At 42.4% G+C, this 16,455-nt stretch overlaps 1 protein-coding gene across 4 annotated transcripts; it reads left to right on the plus strand.

Annotated features, from left to right (window-relative positions):
* Positions 1-3,022: 3,022 nt before the first annotated feature.
* Positions 3,023-15,883, plus strand: CDKN2AIP (CDKN2A interacting protein). 4 transcript variants are annotated; one of them, XM_033215768.1, is made up of 4 exons: positions 3,023-3,859; positions 4,331-4,461; positions 4,880-5,139; positions 15,733-15,883. In XM_033215768.1, the coding sequence occupies exons 1-4, from the start codon at positions 3,588-3,590 to the stop codon at positions 15,805-15,807; spliced, it is 738 nt and encodes a 245-aa protein (XP_033071659.1). In that variant the 5' UTR covers positions 3,023-3,587; the 3' UTR covers positions 15,808-15,883. The 4 variants fall into 4 exon arrangements, with proteins under 4 accessions (XP_033071659.1, XP_033071661.1, XP_033071657.1 ...); XM_033215770.1 differs by lacking the exon at positions 15,733-15,883 and having other exon boundaries at positions 3,102-3,859; positions 4,331-4,430; positions 4,880-7,576; XM_033215766.1 differs by lacking the exon at positions 15,733-15,883 and having other exon boundaries at positions 3,109-3,859; positions 4,880-7,576.
* The last annotated feature ends 572 nt before the right edge of the window (positions 15,884-16,455 follow it).

Below are 16,455 nucleotides of genomic sequence, written 5' to 3' on the forward strand. Positions count from 1 at the left end.
GATTTTCAGGACATCCCACCTTATCACTGTAATTTGGCAGATTTGTGTCCTCACACATCATTAGCATAAAAGATTTCCCCTCCCCATGAAATATTTCTCACATCAAGTCATAACCTTGGCCATAACTGGAGTATTTGCTCCTCACAAGCCTCTGCACTCCACATGCAGACCTTCCTGCCAAAAGAAGCTTTCTTGCTTCCACAGTGACATCCAGGAATAGAGGCAATCCCTTCATGTTGCTCCACAGGAAAGCCATCTGCAGAAAGGCCAGCTTGCCGCTGGAATTTTTATTGGATGTCTTCGGAGAGATACGCTACAGCACGTTTCAGTGAATGGGCTTCCACTAACAGCAGAAAATTTAATCTTGTGAACTGAGTCACTTGTTTGAAACGCAATTTGGGATGACAGTGGCTCTTTCTCAATTCATTAGAATTCGCTCCCTGTTCTCCTCTGAGTAGATTTCTAGTGAGGGCAGTGGAGGGGAGAAGCTTGGTTATCATCCTAGCATTGTCTCGTGCTTTCTTCCCTGTGGACTCTGCTGAGAGTGTAAACAGCCTGATCTACCAGCACAAGCAAGGCAGACTGATCATTTCAGGAGAGGTTGAGGGTCCTCTCCTATTGATGTGGCCTGATGGGCACTGGTCTGATGACTTGCTGAAAACTAGTTGCATCTTCCATTGCCGACAGGCTGACCACCCCCAGCCTCATTCAACTTGGACCCTGGTGCTTGGTGGGCACTTTGCCATTCAACTCTTTCTTGGGAACCTTCTGGATCTCCTCTAGGCCCTGTTGGATATATGTGTGTAAATGCGTGCGTGTGCGTGTACGTGTGTGTGTATATATGTGTATATATACACATACACACATATGTATATATACACACACTTCTGTGTTAGGGGCAGAGGAGGGAGCCGTATCGTTGGTGATCAAAGCTACAAAAGGCCCCCTCTATGTTCATTTCTAAAGGCCAACGCATACAGGCTCAGAGCACTATTGGACTGTCTTCTGTCAGAAACTCGGGCAGAGCCAAGTCCTTCTACTCTTAGACCCAAAATCTACCCAGCAATTTATAACAGCCAACACTTCCCTCCCTGCATCTTATTCCCTAATCCCACAGATTTTCCTAGCTATCACCTAAGTTCTTCTCTCACCTTTTCTCTCAGAAAGTCTCCTTCAGCTCAGAGAGGAATTTGTCTCTGTAGGTGGGAGGGTCTTTAAAAACAAAAAAAATGAGGCGGGCCACAGCGACTCATGCCTATAATCCCAGCACTTTGAGAAGCTGAGGCAGAAGGATCGCTTGAGATTAGGAGTTCAAAGCCAGTCTGGACAACATAGTGAAACCTTGTCTCTACGAAAAATAAAAAATTAGCCTGTCATGGTGGTGTCCGCCTGCAGTCCCAGCTACTTGTTCATAGTCTTTGAATCTTTATATGCAAAGTCAACTTTTTAAGAATCAAAAAAGAAAAATACATGTATCTTTTCTGCCAAGCACCTGCTTTTTGCAAATGAGTACTCCACCTTTCAGACTCCATTGCTTTTATTATAATTTAAAAAAATTTTTGAAATTCAGGCTCAATTTGTTCTCCCTTCAAGGCAATGAAGCCCATGAGTGGGAGGAAGACTATAGGGCAAAAAGAAAAAAAGTGAGAACATTATTATTTGAGATGGAGTCTCACTCTGTCACCCAGGGTAGAGTGCAACGGCGTGGTCTCCGCTCACTGCAACCTCTGCCTCCTGAGTTCAAGCGGTTCTCCCGCCTCAGACTACCCAGTAGCTGGGACTACAGGCACGTGCCACCACACTCTGCTAATTTTTGTATTTTTAGTAGAGATTGGGTTTCACTACGTTGGCCAGGCTGGTCTCAAACTCCTGACTTCATGATTCGCCCGCCTTGGCCTCCCAAGGTGCTGCGATTACAGACGTGAGCCACTGCGCCCGGCCGTGAGATCATTCTTGATTTAAAATTCACATATATAATCTAGGTATGAGATCATAGCTTCTTTTACTTGCTATGGTCCATGGAAGGAGAAATCGTAATTTCTCCACCTTTTAAATAGCCAGATTTCTGCAATCCGTCCACCCCCTCTAGATTCTCAGCAATTATCTGTGAAAAGGAGGAAAGAATAGCAAACTAGAAGCAAAATCATAAGCTTCAAAATTTCTTTGTGCCTCCGTTTTTATGCAGTTTCTTTTGGTATGGCAGGAAAACGGGCAATATTGTTTTCATACAATAGCTGTATTTTGTTCCAGCATGCACATAAATTACACAGTTAACCTTATCTGACCTTACCTAAAGTGACCTTTTTTTGCTTGATTATTCTGATTCATGCATTTTTACATCAAAGTCTACATTTAGTGAAAGAACAAATTCATAATTTATATCATTTAACGTATTAATCTTAAGAGTGCATGTATACCTGGAATGGGAAACGTTAACAATAAGCAAGCTAGCAGTTATTGGAGTATGTAACTGTGGGAAACGTAAAGTGGAAAAAAATATATAGAAGGAAAAAATAGCTCTAACAGGGAGAGGTTTGGGGCCCTATAGATAAATAGGCACATTTCCACTCCACCTCCGGACATCTGCCGGTTGGTGGTAAAGTTGCTGATTTTAGGAAATTCTAGAGACAGATCGTTGTCGGGGTGGTGGTGTGCTATTGACCAAAACAGGAAGGCAATGCCTGGATTAACTAGAGACCTAAGAAAATGCGGGAACAAGCGCAATGGCTGCGGGGCCAGGACTAGCTTCGAGGGCAGCAAGCTTCACACTAACACGGAGCCAGGTCCTCGTGTGACCTTGCTATGTAAGGAGACCGGCACCCTCGTCCCCTTGACCGCGCCGAGACCCCGACGGCCTCGGAACGCTTCGCTCGGGCACACTGAAAACAGCGCGAGACGCAGTTCCCGACATTCTATAAACATGGAGGCCGGCTTTTGTTTGTTTTGGCCCCGCTCGCACACAGGCGTCTCAGAGCGGAGACCATAGGCCCCGCGGCTGCTGGCGGCTCAAGGTCTCCTGGGACGCCGCCCTGGAGGACTTTGCCCGCCGCGCCCAGCTGCCTCCCTTGCCGGGCCCTGCCCCTCTCGCCTCTGCTCCCGGCGCCGCACCTGACCCGGCGGGGGAGGAGGGCGACAGCAGTGCGCGGCGTCACAAAGCGAGGCCAGAACGCCTGGGGTTCCGCCGCGACTCGGTCGTCCCGGGCCAGCCGGACTTGCAATCCGCCCTCACAGGGAGGGAGACGGCCGACGCCGGCCCACCCCACCCTCGGGGTCCCCTCCGTGGCCTGACCGGGACGCAGAGTCGCGGCGGCCCCGGCGCCGCAAAGCGCCCTGGGAGCGGCGGCTCGCGCCGGAAGAACGCGAGGGCGCGCGGCGGCGTCGAGGTTATAAAAGGGAAGAAGCCGGCGGCGGGCGGAAGTGGGCGGTTCGGCTGCTCCGGGCGCTGTTGTTTGGTCTTTGGGCCTCTGGAGGAGCGTTATCTGCAGGGCCGGCGGTGCAGGCCGCAGTGACAGGGCCGCTCTCCCCGCGCTCCGTGCCTGTCTCCCGGTGCAGCTGTGCTCGCGGCGTCCGCGGCCTGCAGGCCCAACATGGCGCAGGAGGTGTCGGAGTACCTGAGCCAGAACCCGCGGGTGGCCGCCTGGGTGGAGGCGCTGCGCTGCGACGGCGAGACTGACAAACACTGGCGCCACCGCCGGGATTTTTTGCTCCGCAACGCCGGGGACCTGGCCCCCGCTGGCGGCGCTGCCTCCGCTAGCACGGATGAAGCTGCCGACGCCGAGAGCGGGACCCGAAACCGGCAGCTGCAGCAGCTCATCTCCTTTTCCATGGCCTGGGCGAACCACGTCTTCCTCGGGTGCCGGTGAGTGAGGCAGCGTCCCTAACCAGCACGCCCCGTTTTGTCTGCCACCTGCAGACCGGCGCTCGGCGCCCTCCGCGGGACCGGCCTCGGCGGGGAGGGGAAGTTGTGAAGCGCGGGAATCCGCCGGCCCGGCTGCCCTCTAAGGGTGAGAAAGGTGTCCCTGCGAGGAGCCGACATGATTCCCGGACGTCTGTGTGCCCCGTGGTGTGGGGGGAGCTGCTGGTAGGGGTGCTGGTGTTAGGGGACAACGCTCTTGGGGACGGGTGCTAGATTTAAGATGAGTGAGGAGGTGCCCTGCCTCCTAGACCCTGGGGCACTTGTTTATGGAGTTCCAGGAAACAGTTCTTGGCGGTTGGTACACTTTCTTGATTGCAGCCAGGAAATGCAGTTCCTGTGTCCTGTTTTTTGCAAAGCACAAATAGGACCTTAGAAAAAGCGCTTTTTAAAAAATGACTTTTCCTTCTTTTTCAGATACCCTCAAAAAGTTATGGATAAAATACTTAGTATGGCTGAAGGCATCAAAGTGACAGATGCTCCAACCTATACAACAAGAGACGAACTGGTTGCCAAGGTGAAGAAAAGAGGGATATCGAGTAGCAATGGTTAGCAGATCATAGATGTGAACATACATAGGAGTTTAGAGCATAAGTTTGATATAATTAGGAATTATCGTTATTAATTTTTTAACAAGCCAGAATTTTTATGTTATCAATAAGTAATAAAGTTGGAATGTTAAACCTTAACTGTATATCTATGTCTTTAGACTTTGAATTTGATAGTTTGCTTTGACTGCTTTAGATTTTGAAGCGTCCACTGTTGTCTGATGCTGTTGTTTTTTAAAATATTAGACATTCATGATGTTATTCAACACTGTTTTAAGAAATTAATGACTCCACACTTTTTAAAGAAACGATTAGTCTTGAAATATTTTCACTTTGTGCCTTTATTTTAATGTGTGTCTCATCACCCGTTTTATACGAGGTATTCTTAGTCATGTATCTGTGTTTTTCTTCTTTTTAGAAGGGGTAGAAGAGCCATCCAAGAAACGAGTTACAGAAGGGAAAAACAGTTCTGCAGTTGAGCAAGATCATGCAAAAACTTCTGCCAAGACAGAACGTGCATCAGCTCAGCAGGAAAACAGTTCAACGTGTACAGGGGCGGCCATCAAATCAGAGAGTGGGAACTCAGCTCGAAGCTCTGGCATCTCCAGTCAGAATAGTTCTACAAGTGATGGAGATCGATCTGTCTCCAGCCAAAGCAGCAGCAGCGTTTCCTCTCAGGTAACAACGGCAGCATCTGGGAAAGCTTCTGAAGCAGAAGCTGCAGATAAACACGGTTCTGCATCATTTGTTTCCTTGCTGAAATCCAGTGTGAATAGTCACATGACCCAATCCACTGATTCTAGACAACAAGGTGGATCACCTAAAAAGAGTGCTTTGGAAGGCTCTTCAGCCTCAGCTTCTCAAAGCAGCTCAGAGATCGAGGTGCCCTTGTTGGGCTCCTCAGGAAGCTCAGAAGTAGAATTGCCACTCTTGTCTTCCAAACCTAGTTCAGAGACAGCTTCAAGTGGGTTAACTTCCAAAACTAGTTCAGAGGCAACTGTCTCATCATCACTTGCTAAAAACAGTTCCTCATCAGGCACATCCTTGCTGACTCCCAAGAGCAGCTCTTCAACAAATACATCGCTGCTAACTTCCAAAAGCACTTCCCAGGTAGCTGCGTCACTTCTAGCTTCCAAGAGCAGCTCCCAGACCAGTGGATCACTGGTTTCCAAAAGCACTTCCTTAGCAAGTGTGTCCCAGTTGGCTTCTAAGAGTAGTTCTCAGACTAGCACCTCACAGTTGCCTTCTAAAAGTACTTCACAGTCAAGTGAGAGTTCTGTCAAATTCTCTTGCAAGTTAACCAATGAAGATGTGAAACAGAAGCAACCTTTTTTCAATAGACTGTATAAAACGGTGGCATGGAAGTTGGTAGCTGTTGGTGGCTTTAGTCCCAATGTGAATCATGGAGAGCTCCTAAATGCAGCTATTGAGGCTCTGAAAGCAACACTGGATGTATTTTTTGTCCCACTAAAAGAATTAGCAGATCTGCCTCAAAATAAGAGCTCTCAAGAAAGTATTGTTTGTGAATTGAGGTGCAAGTCTGTGTATTTAGGCACTGGCTGTGGAAAAAGCAAAGAAAATGCAAAAGCAGTTGCATCAAGAGAAGCACTGAAGTTATTTCTCAAGAAAAAGGTGGTGGTAAAAATATGTAAAAGGAAATACAGAGGCAGTGAAATAGAGGATCTAGTACTCCTTGATGAAGAATCGAGGCCTGTAAACTTACCTCCAGCATTAAAACATCCTCAAGAATTACTATAATGTGTCCAAAATATCACTGCATACAATATCTGGTATTTGAAGAGAAAAACTGACTTTTGTACAGCATAAAACACAGGCTTTCACAAATTTTGTATTGCTTTTTTTCCAGTTTTGCAGAAAATTTACATTCTAGTTCTCTTCACACAGTAGAAGTTGTAAATAATTTATGAATGACAGTACACATTAAAAGGTATGCATTAACAGCATATCAGTATGCTGTTTTATTTGCTGAAGAAAATACTGTCTTCTATTTTTAATGATACGTTAGGTACGACGTGTAGTTCGGTAGAGTTCTAAAATTTTTGTACTACTTTCAATTTGGTGAAAACATATTAAGTTGTCTACCATGTTTTCTTTTCTAGCTGAATAAACCACATCTAAGAAAAGGGACCACAGTATTGGAATGTTTGAAAGTCTGTAAAGCTTAAGGTTTTAAAAATGTTGCCCGTCATGTTGAACATGTCTGTTAAAAAAGAAAAGAAAAAATAGTTGCTTCAAACTATTTTTATGAGAAGTTGTAAGCATTTTTTAGATATAAAGCAGTATAAAGTACTTACTGTTATTTTATTCTGAAGTTGTTTAAAATTCACCATGACTTTGACCGCTGCGCATTCTTTAAGCGGGTTAATTTATGTTTTGAGGTGGAACACAATTTACACTTTTTCTTAAAGACATGAATGTGGGTTTCTATATTAAGCGTATTTTGTGACTACTATTAACAGATTTGTTTAGATATTAAATGCTTTAAGCTATTTTACCTTTTCAAGAAGTTGTGTTTTTTTTCTCCAAGTCAGAACCAATTCCTGTAAGTAGGCTTCCCACGACTTGTCATTATAAATTAGACAACCAGGTAATTGTGTGATATACATCTTTATTATTACTATTTTTTTACAGCAACCCCCTGAGGCAGAATAGATGCAAAGCAATTCCCTTCAATTTTCAGATCTAGAACTGGATGGTTTTTGTGTGTACGAATCCTTTAGAATCCTGGAAAGAACAGAGAGCCATGTTCAGCTCTTGATAATGAGCCTATTCAATTTAACTACATTTGTTAGTAATGAAGTGGAATTCTGTTTTTGTCTTAGGTGATTCTGCCTGTGTTTGTCATTGTATATTCTGTTTACTTTGCTTCAAACTGGCCCCAAGATGTTATTTTTGTGGTTTCTGGCTTTCTAGATTCTATTTTTAGATACTGCACATTGAGCAATAATGGTGATAATATACAGAGAAAAGAAAGACCTTTAATGGGCCAATCGTGTTGGAATGGGAAGATTGAACGTAAGCTTAATTTAAGCATGTAGCAGTTACTCCTATTTTGTATTCTAGTAATAAAAACGATACTTTTTTTATGCTTGAATTACATAATCAGATGTTTTTATTTTACCATATAACCTTTAAAAATGATTCATTTTTGAGGATATTTAATTGGATACCAAAGCTAAAATCTATATACTGTAAGTGGGTTGCTTTTATAGATTGCAGGACACAATAACATGAATGTATTGTGAAAGCACTTTTAGTTACCTCACTTTCCTCAGTCTTGGAATGCGTATTTTGTGGGATAATGATTATCAGAAAAGCAAAAATTACAAAGAAATAAATCTAATATACCTAATTAGGTGGTTTGGTAAGTTTGTAAATTGGCTTGTTTCAAGTTAATATGAAGGTTATTGAAAATATTTTATAGTGACCTTTGATGTGGAGGAAGTTGTGTAGTGTACATTTATGATAATCCTATTTAAAACCCTAGAAAAATACTCTTGGCTAATAACATTTAAAGAATCCTGATTTAAGAGAAATGCATATTTTAGAATTCTGTTACTGAGAGTGAATCCTGGCTCTGCCTCTTACTAGACATGTAACCTCTGGGAATTTAACCTTTTAACCTTACTTCATCTGAAATAGGACTAATAACTGTTTCACAGAGCATGACTGTTAGATGAGATGATATATTTAAAGTGCCCAGCAGGGTGCAGGTATCCCATGGTTTACTTATGTATTCTCATTTCCTCTTACGAGGAGCTCTTCTCATTTGGCTTACTTTTCAGGTAGAGAAACTTACACAAAGTAATTTGGTCAAATAATTCAAGGCCACATCTGATTTCAAAACCCAAGTTCAAGTATGTTGTATTGCTTATTATCATCGTCACTTCTCTATATGCTGAAATTCCTGAAAATGCCCCCCAGAACGTGATTTTCTACCAGATTAAGTGACTGCATCTTTCTAAAGCCTCCTTGAAATGAGTCACTTCAGAGGCTCTTTTATTATTAATGCTTCTAATACTTGCATATCTTGAATATCCTCAACTAGTGAATCATCCTATACGGATGCAGTTGAACTTTGTAAAAAGACCATACACACACCAAGAAATCTGCACATAAAACACCCCAAAACCAAAAAACCAAACACACCAGCCTGCAATAATGTATAATCAAGTTTAGTGAATAAAGTTGGTTACCAAGATGGGATATACTATTTTTTTCAGATGAGTGAGGTGAGACAGTTTCCTGAGACATCAAGATTTTTCTTGATGCTAAAATGAGAATTTTTTTTTAATGGTAAAATTAGTTGACTTTGAAGAATGAGATTGTCATAAGTTTTTGACCTAAATTCTTAGAGCCTGTCACTGCTGTCATTGGCTAGGATAATTGTCATAGGGATATGTGTAACTTTAAGGACTTTGATATGTATTATCAAGAGCCTGCTCCAATTTGAATTGTTTTCCCTGTCGAGTGCTGCTTTTTTTGGTACAAATTTCTCCTTGCTGTTTAGATTTTTGAGTAACAACAGTGAGAAAGTAACAAAAGCAAGCAGCAATTGGGAACCAGGTCAGTCCTACAGGTATTGTGTTACTACTTTGTGGGCTTTGTCCTCAAAAATTGTGCTAAAGTCCTATATTGACCTGCTTTCTAGACATTGGTTATCCATTCCTGCATGATTTTTGAGTAATATTTTCTGTGATTGATGAATAAATAAATTCACTTTCTACTAGAACAGAATGTTCAAGTTGAATGAAGGGTTGTCAAGCCATTTATTGTCCAACTACTCCTCCCCAAGAAAAATATCAAATCATATTTCTTTGGTGTCCGTGCACACAGCTTAGTTGCTATCCAGTTAGAACCATTTCTTACTACCAACTTTAATACCTCTCGATTTTTCTCCTTTTTTTTTTTGAGACGGAGGAAGTCTTGCTCTGTCGCCCAGGCTGGATTGCAGTGGCGTGATCTCGGCTCACTGCAACCTCAGCCTCCTGGGGTCAAGCGATTCTTCTGCCTCAGCTTCCTGAGCAGCTGGTATTACAGGTACGTGCCACTGCACCCGGCTAATTTTTTCGCGTTTTTAGTAGAGGCGGGGTTTCACCATGTTGGTCAGGTTGGTCTTGAACTCCTGATCTCGTGATCTGCCTGCCTCAGCCACCCAAATTGCTGGGATTACAGGCGTGAGCCACCGTGCCCGGCCGATTTTTTTCCTTTAAAAAAAGGAAAGTCATTATCTGAAAATTATTAGTTTTTAACAACAAGTTCTTTTTCTATTCCTTTGCTATTCATCTAGCAAGAAAAATAGTAGACAAGGCCCCAAACTAAATGAACTTTAACTTTGAAGGGGAAAAAAAAGTAATACTAGGCCGGGCACAGTGGCTCACACCTGTAATCCCAGCACTTGGGGAGGCCGAGGCAGGCGGATCACCTGAAGTCAGGAGTTTGAGACCAGCCTGGCCAAAATGGTGAAACCTTGTCTCTAAACTACAACATTAGCCAGGCGTGGTCGTGCATGCCTGTAATCCCAGCTACTTGGGAGGTGGAGACAGGAGAATTGCTTGAACCTGGGAGGTGGAGGTTGCAGTGAGCCATGATTGTGCCACTGCACTCTAGCCTGGGTGACAGAGTGAGACTCCGTGTCAAAAAAAAAAAAAAGTAATACTAAACACAAAAGGTTGGATACAGGACATTTTTAGTAAAAACTAGAGATTTCATATGCCAATACTTAAGAAGCAATCAAATACTTTGTGACTTTGAAACTTGATTGAATAGAATCAGAATCCTTGGAGGTCTTAGGAAGCAGCCAAACTAAACAATATAAGCAGTAAATACACTAAAGACTACCATTTTATTGAAGTTTGACTGTTATGTGCAATGTATATAACTTGAATCTAGAGACAAATGTACAAAAAGGTGATTTGGAAGGGAATCACCTAGTGATGTCCTTATACTGTTTTCAGTGTACCAGGGCTTAGACACTTCAAAGTGATAAAACCCAAGTTCTGAATATGTGATCAGTGGTTTTCAAACTTTATTTTAGCCATATTTCTTCAAAGAAAAATGGGGGCATTGTGTATGTAAAACAGAGAAGTACTTTGGTCAAAGAAGGGTGGCCACACCCCACAACTGAATTATATGTTTGGTTCTTAATTCTTTTTTTCTTTCTTTTTTTTTTTTTTTTTTAAAGACAGATCTCGTTCTGTTGCCCAGGCTGGAGTGCAGTGGTTCATTGCAACCTCTGCCTCCCGGGTTCAAGTGATTCTCCTGCCTTGGCCTCCTGAGTAGCTGGGATTATAGGTGCAAACCACCACACCCAGCTAATTTTTGTATTTTTAGTAGAAATGGGGTTTCACCATCTAGGCCAGATTGGTTTCAAACTCCTGACCTCAGGTGATCCACCCGCCTGAGCCTCCCAAAGTGTTGGGATTATAGGCGTGAGCCACTGCACCTGGCCTCTGTTCTCAGACTCAATTTCTGAGTTACCTCCTGGACTATGAGCAGAGGGGATGCAGCAACTAGGAGGCTCAGTGTAAACAGCCAGCCTCTTTCTGCAGCAGGTATTAGAGTGGATGTGGGTCGAAGCTGCTAGTTTACTACAAAATTGAATTAATTAGTTTTTTAAAGTAGATGCCATATTAAAGTTTACCTGAGTGGGGACTCAGGTCAGGTTTAAGGGATTGTTACATAAATTAACATTTAAGTAATACTAAAAATAGCTGCCTTTTATTTCTTTTAATTGTGAAATACAATTGCAAAAACCCATAAAGTCCACCCATGTAAAGTCCAACAATTACTCAATGCCCATATAATAATTATGTAGGCCAAAAAATAAAACTTTATCAGCACTTCAGGGACTCAAATCCAGTGTTCTTACAGAAGACTTGAACAGTGGTTTGGTTCTGATTTGGGGCACTGAATGTAAATACCAGTGAGACATGCTGTCCCATGATCCTTGTTTGTTGTATTCCGGAAAACAGTAAGTGAAATTCACACTTTGAGGAAAATTTGAGAAGTTTTTTGTTCAACTATTTAGGAAGCTTCTAAAAAAGTAAACTTTAAAGAAAACTCAAATGTGATCTGAATCATTAGAAAATTTTTCTAGACAATCTATTTGTAGAATTCAAGGACAATTTGCAGAAGCAATGATATGGCCAATGCATCGAGATGCATGATGTATCTTAGGAATGCTGTCTGTTACTCTTCACCATGTGCATATTATTAAATAATTTTCTATACTAGCTAAGGAAAAAATGATTCTCATGAAATAAAATCTAAGAGAGTTCCTGGGAAGCATTTCTAATGTATCTTACTTATGTGCACTGATAGTGGATCATATATACTTAATGCAGGAGTTTATCATGAATGCTCAACCTGCAGTTTGGAAACTAGTATGGGGTAGAAATATGTGCACCTTTCTGTCTTTGTTTTTTGTTTCGAAATGATATTAAATGTCATTAGCAAGATAAATAAGATGGGGTAAAATAAGGATATTATTTTGAAAATATTCACTCCACTACCCTGTAATTTGCATTCTCTAGCAATCATTCTGCCACTGTGGTTCTCATAGGGAAGGATGTCAAGGAGAAGGTTAAAGAGGCAGGCATTGGAGACCTGTGGGTCCTGACCTCTATGATGATGGTCCCCAAACTTTTTGGTCTTTCCCTTTCAGGGAAGACCATTTTTCCACGGACGGTGGTTAGGGAATGGTTTTGGTGTGTCAAGCACATTACATTTATTGTGGACTTTCTTTCTTTTTGAGACGGAGTCTCACTCTGTTGCCCAGGCTGGAGTGTAGTGGCGCCATCTCAGCTCACTGCAACTTCTGCCCCCCAGATTCAAGCGATTCTCCTGCCTCAGCCTCCTGAGTAGCTGGAATTACAGGTGTGAGCCACCATGCCTGGCTAACTTTTGTATATTTAGTTAGTTTTGTATATTTAGGGTTTCACCATGTTGGTCAGGCTGGTCTTGATTGAACTCCTGACCTCACATTACCTACCTGCCTCGGCCTCACAAAGTGTTGGGATTACAGGCGTGAGCCACCACGCCCAGCCTGTACACTTTATTTCTATTATTATTACTTTGCAATATATAATGAAATGATTATACAATTCACCATAATGCAGAATCAGTGGAAGCCCTGAGCTTGTTTTCTACAACTAGGTGGTCGCATCAGGGGGTGATGGGACACAGTGACAGATCATCCGGCATTAGATTCTCATAAGGAGTGTGCAGTCTAGTTCTCTCACATGCGCAGTTCACAATAGGGTTTGTGTTCCTTTCAGAATCTAACGCCACTGCTGATCTGACAGGAGGCGGAGCTCAGGCGGTAATGTGAGCAATGGCGAGCAGCAGTAAATAAAGATGAAGCTGTGCTCACTCACCCGCTGCTCACCTCCTGCTGTGTGGCCCCGTTCCTAACAGGCCACAGACTGGTACCAGAGGCTTGCGGGTTGGGAACCCCTGCTCTATGGTGTAGCATGAATTTCACCTGTGTCAATATAGCAGCGATGAGTGTGATGACAATTTTCATCCAATGATCCTGCTTCTTTTATCCCCTGGCTATAATGAAAGAATGCATCACTTCTTAGGAGGTTCCAAAAGAGCAAAACAAAGAGGGCTTGAGTAAGAAATAGTGAAAGCGCCAGGACCTTAAATACAGAGCCACCGAGCTGTACACACCAGGGGGAGCCATTCACAAGCAATGTAATAGACACCATTTACTACAATGAGTGGTGCCCCTGGAAGTTGTGGAAGAAGGTGGCCCTTTTTGGAATCCCTGTGATTGCTGTATATAGTGAACTTATTTTTAAAACCTTACTTTAAAAAGGAATTTGATTCTGTAGTATGGAAAGAGCTGCTAAATAAAAGTTGAAGAAAAATAGTATTAAAGTCTATGAAGCATCGATAGCACATAAATTCTAAGAAACTCTTCTTGGAAGTAGCATATATGCTAGTTATGTGCTGATGCTGGAGGCACTCTTTATACCTGGTCATGAATTACTTTGCCCAACACGTTCTTCTACAGGAGGGATTATTTCAAGACTGTCCTAAAATAAAAGCATATGAGATAATGTAAGGCTACTTGGGTTATATTTGTTTTGCTTCTATTCCCAAACCTTGGGGGAAATTCAGGAACAAGGCAGATGAAGAATTGTGTTGGCTCAGATATGGAATAAAACTTGAATGTCTGCTTTGTGTTCTCTCCTACAAATAGATAATGTCCTTTATCACATCACTTGTTTCTGAACATTTGGTGTAAACCTACCATTTCTTGCCCAGTTTCATTTTCATCTATTGCTCCTAGCTTCCCCAAGATAACATGGCCTGAGCCAAGAACATACTTGCATTCAAAGCTATGAGACCAGAACAGAGGTTGGTTAACTTATCTGTCTCTGGGCATTGGACAACAGACCCTTGAACCAGCTAAAGCGCCTATCCTGAGCTGGGCACCTTGACTGCCATCCCCACTGAGACCATATGACCTGGGTATGGGCGGCTGGGCAGTAGTGGTGGTGGGGAGAATTCCTGAAAGTTCTCACTGCCTCAGAGATGATTTCCAGAGGGATGTTTTAACCATAAAAGGAAAAAATGTGCTGGGCAGGCCAAAATAGATGTCCTGTGGAATGACTCAAGGTGAACAAACAGCCGTTGAGACCTCCAATAAGTTCTTGCCATGGTCCACGCTGTATGAAGATGGTCGTGAAAGCCATCCAGCACTCCCAGGTCCTGGAGCACACTCTCCCCCTCCTCAAGGTCTTTCTTCCAGCAAGTTCCCCAAACACTGTGCCTCAGAAAGAAAAATGGTCAGGAGATTTCCCTCAGAAACTCAAACAACTGATCAGAATAGGGTGATGCTGGTGCCCTCCCACAGTGGATTTCCTCCCCCTGGTTCCTGTGGTTTTTCATTCTACTGGTCTCCAGGCTGCCATCACATCCAGCCAAAGCAGCTCTTTGCTACCAATGCTACTAATATGGGCAGGTTTTTCACCAGATGTCTATCGATTAAAACCATTGGTAAGGGCTGCTGAACGATGCCAACAATCTTATCTTACAGTTGACTTGGTCTCTCTTAGTTCCCTACCCTAATTTTTTGGTTATCACTACCTTCCTGGGAAAGCTGTTTCCACTAAGATAACCTGTAATGTTTTGTTCCTTCCAACAGTTAGATGGATGGTCATCACAAATACAGTACGTGCCTTTAAATCTGATATAATCTGTAAAAAGAATAGATCATTCAATCTTCCTTATTCTTATCATTAGCAAAAAATTACTTGTGATATCACTTACAGCCAACGGGTGTCACACTGATGAAAATGAAAATTGCTGCCTCCTCAAGAGATGAAAGAGCCAGACTCACAGCATTATGCGCTTTCAGACAAAGTCTATCTCAGAGCCTGGTAGCAGCATAGCTCTTTGGTTTTATTCCATCCTCCAGGAGAAATTGTTAGTATTCTAGCAACGCTGTTTTCAGGAGCTGGCTGGAATACTTAGCAGGCAAAACACCGGCCACTCTTGGGTGTCCATGAGGCTCATGGTATGTCAGCACGTCTTAACTGAGCTCAGGGTGCCTGTCCTAACATCAGGCATATTCACCCATGTCCTCCAAAATACTTAATCTATCAAAAAATCCCAGAAACCTAAGAGCCTGCGGAGCCCTGAGGTACGCAGCAGGCAGTCTCACATTGTTAGACCCTGTGGGCCACATTATGAGCCAATAACGTTAGTCTGAAAATTGGGGCCAAACATTACTCCATGAATTAAAAACGGCAGCAGCAACTTGAAACAGCAATCAGTTCTATAAAGCAAGAGCTCAAAGCAGAAGTGTAGTAGCTCAGGGAAGAAAGAATTCACAACAGGATTATATAAAACATAGGCTGGAGGGACTCAGGAACTGAGAGGAAGCAGTAAAGTCAGCAAAGAATTGAAAACGAGATCGGAAGCAGCATACGCAGAGAAGATGCTGCTGACGACACAGGAGCAGAGAGTCGAAAGCAAAAAGTGGATCAAAGGAAGTATCCATTTGGGATTTTAAAATTAGAGCCAAATGATAAAGAAAATAGACAAATGAGATGAAGAGCATAATTGGAGTCTCAGAAAAATAAAGTTCAATTACTGAACAGGACAAATATTTAATAACACTTCAAAAAATTTTATAAAATAAAAAATAGGATCAACATGCAAAAAGAGCACACCATATTTCAGGGAAAACTGGCCTATAATGCTGAATATTCACATATATATATATTTTTTCAGATGGGGTCTTGCTATATTGCCCATGCTGGTCTTGAAATCCCAGGCTCAAGAGATCCTCCTGCCTTAGCGTCCTGAAAAGCTGGGACTACAGATGCATGCACCGTGCCCAGCTCTAAATATTTACATATATCTTAATAAATTATTGGACTTCATTGATTTTAGAAGGGATCCGTTGGGTGTCCAGGCAAAAAGATCAAGTAATGTATAAGAAAAAACTCAGGGTAAACTCTTACCTCTTCATAGCAACACGAAGCACCAGAAGACACTAAGAAAAAAATGTGAAGAAGAATTTTATATCCAGGCAAACTGATTCCAATACAGACACAGTTTTTAACACCAAGAACTCAAGGATATTGTCCCATGAACTCTGCATAAGTAAAGAAGTTTTAACCAGCAAAAGCTGACTGGGAAAGTTAGCGCAAAGGGATGGGAAGCAATCATTGACTATTTAACAGTATAACCAAGATGAAAGCAAACTCAGGGATTAAAGTGACAGAAAAGAAAGTAAATTTTATATTTTCTGATAATGTAGAAATGATATAATAAAAGTTGGGGCAGAAAAGAGAAGGTAGGTAGAAATAAGTGTGCAAATTAACTCATCTTTAATAGATGAGGTCAGTGTTTACCATTCAACGCTGGCAATTCAAATAATAGAAGGTTTTAGGTTTTTAAAAAACACACTGAAAGGTAAACAATGAGAAAGATAATCAACTAAATTTGGGA

The sequence above is a fragment of the Trachypithecus francoisi genome, unplaced genomic scaffold (assembly GCF_009764315.1).
Source record: "Trachypithecus francoisi isolate TF-2019V2 unplaced genomic scaffold, Tfra_2.0 Lachesis_group1, whole genome shotgun sequence".
NCBI lineage: Eukaryota > Metazoa > Chordata > Mammalia > Primates > Cercopithecidae > Trachypithecus > Trachypithecus francoisi.

Bases quoted from the DNA above. Each gene is read 5' to 3' on its own strand.
- CDKN2AIP (XM_033215766.1), top strand. From the start codon at position 3,588: ATGGCGCAGGAGGTGTCGGAGTACCTGAGCCAGAACCCGCGGGTGGCC. The intron at 3,860-4,330 runs GTGAGTGAGGCA...CTTCTTTTTCAG, and splicing joins CACGTCTTCCTCGGGTGCCG to ATACCCTCAAAAAGTTATGG. The intron at 4,462-4,879 runs GTTAGCAGATCA...TCTTCTTTTTAG, and splicing joins AGGGATATCGAGTAGCAATG to AAGGGGTAGAAGAGCCATCC.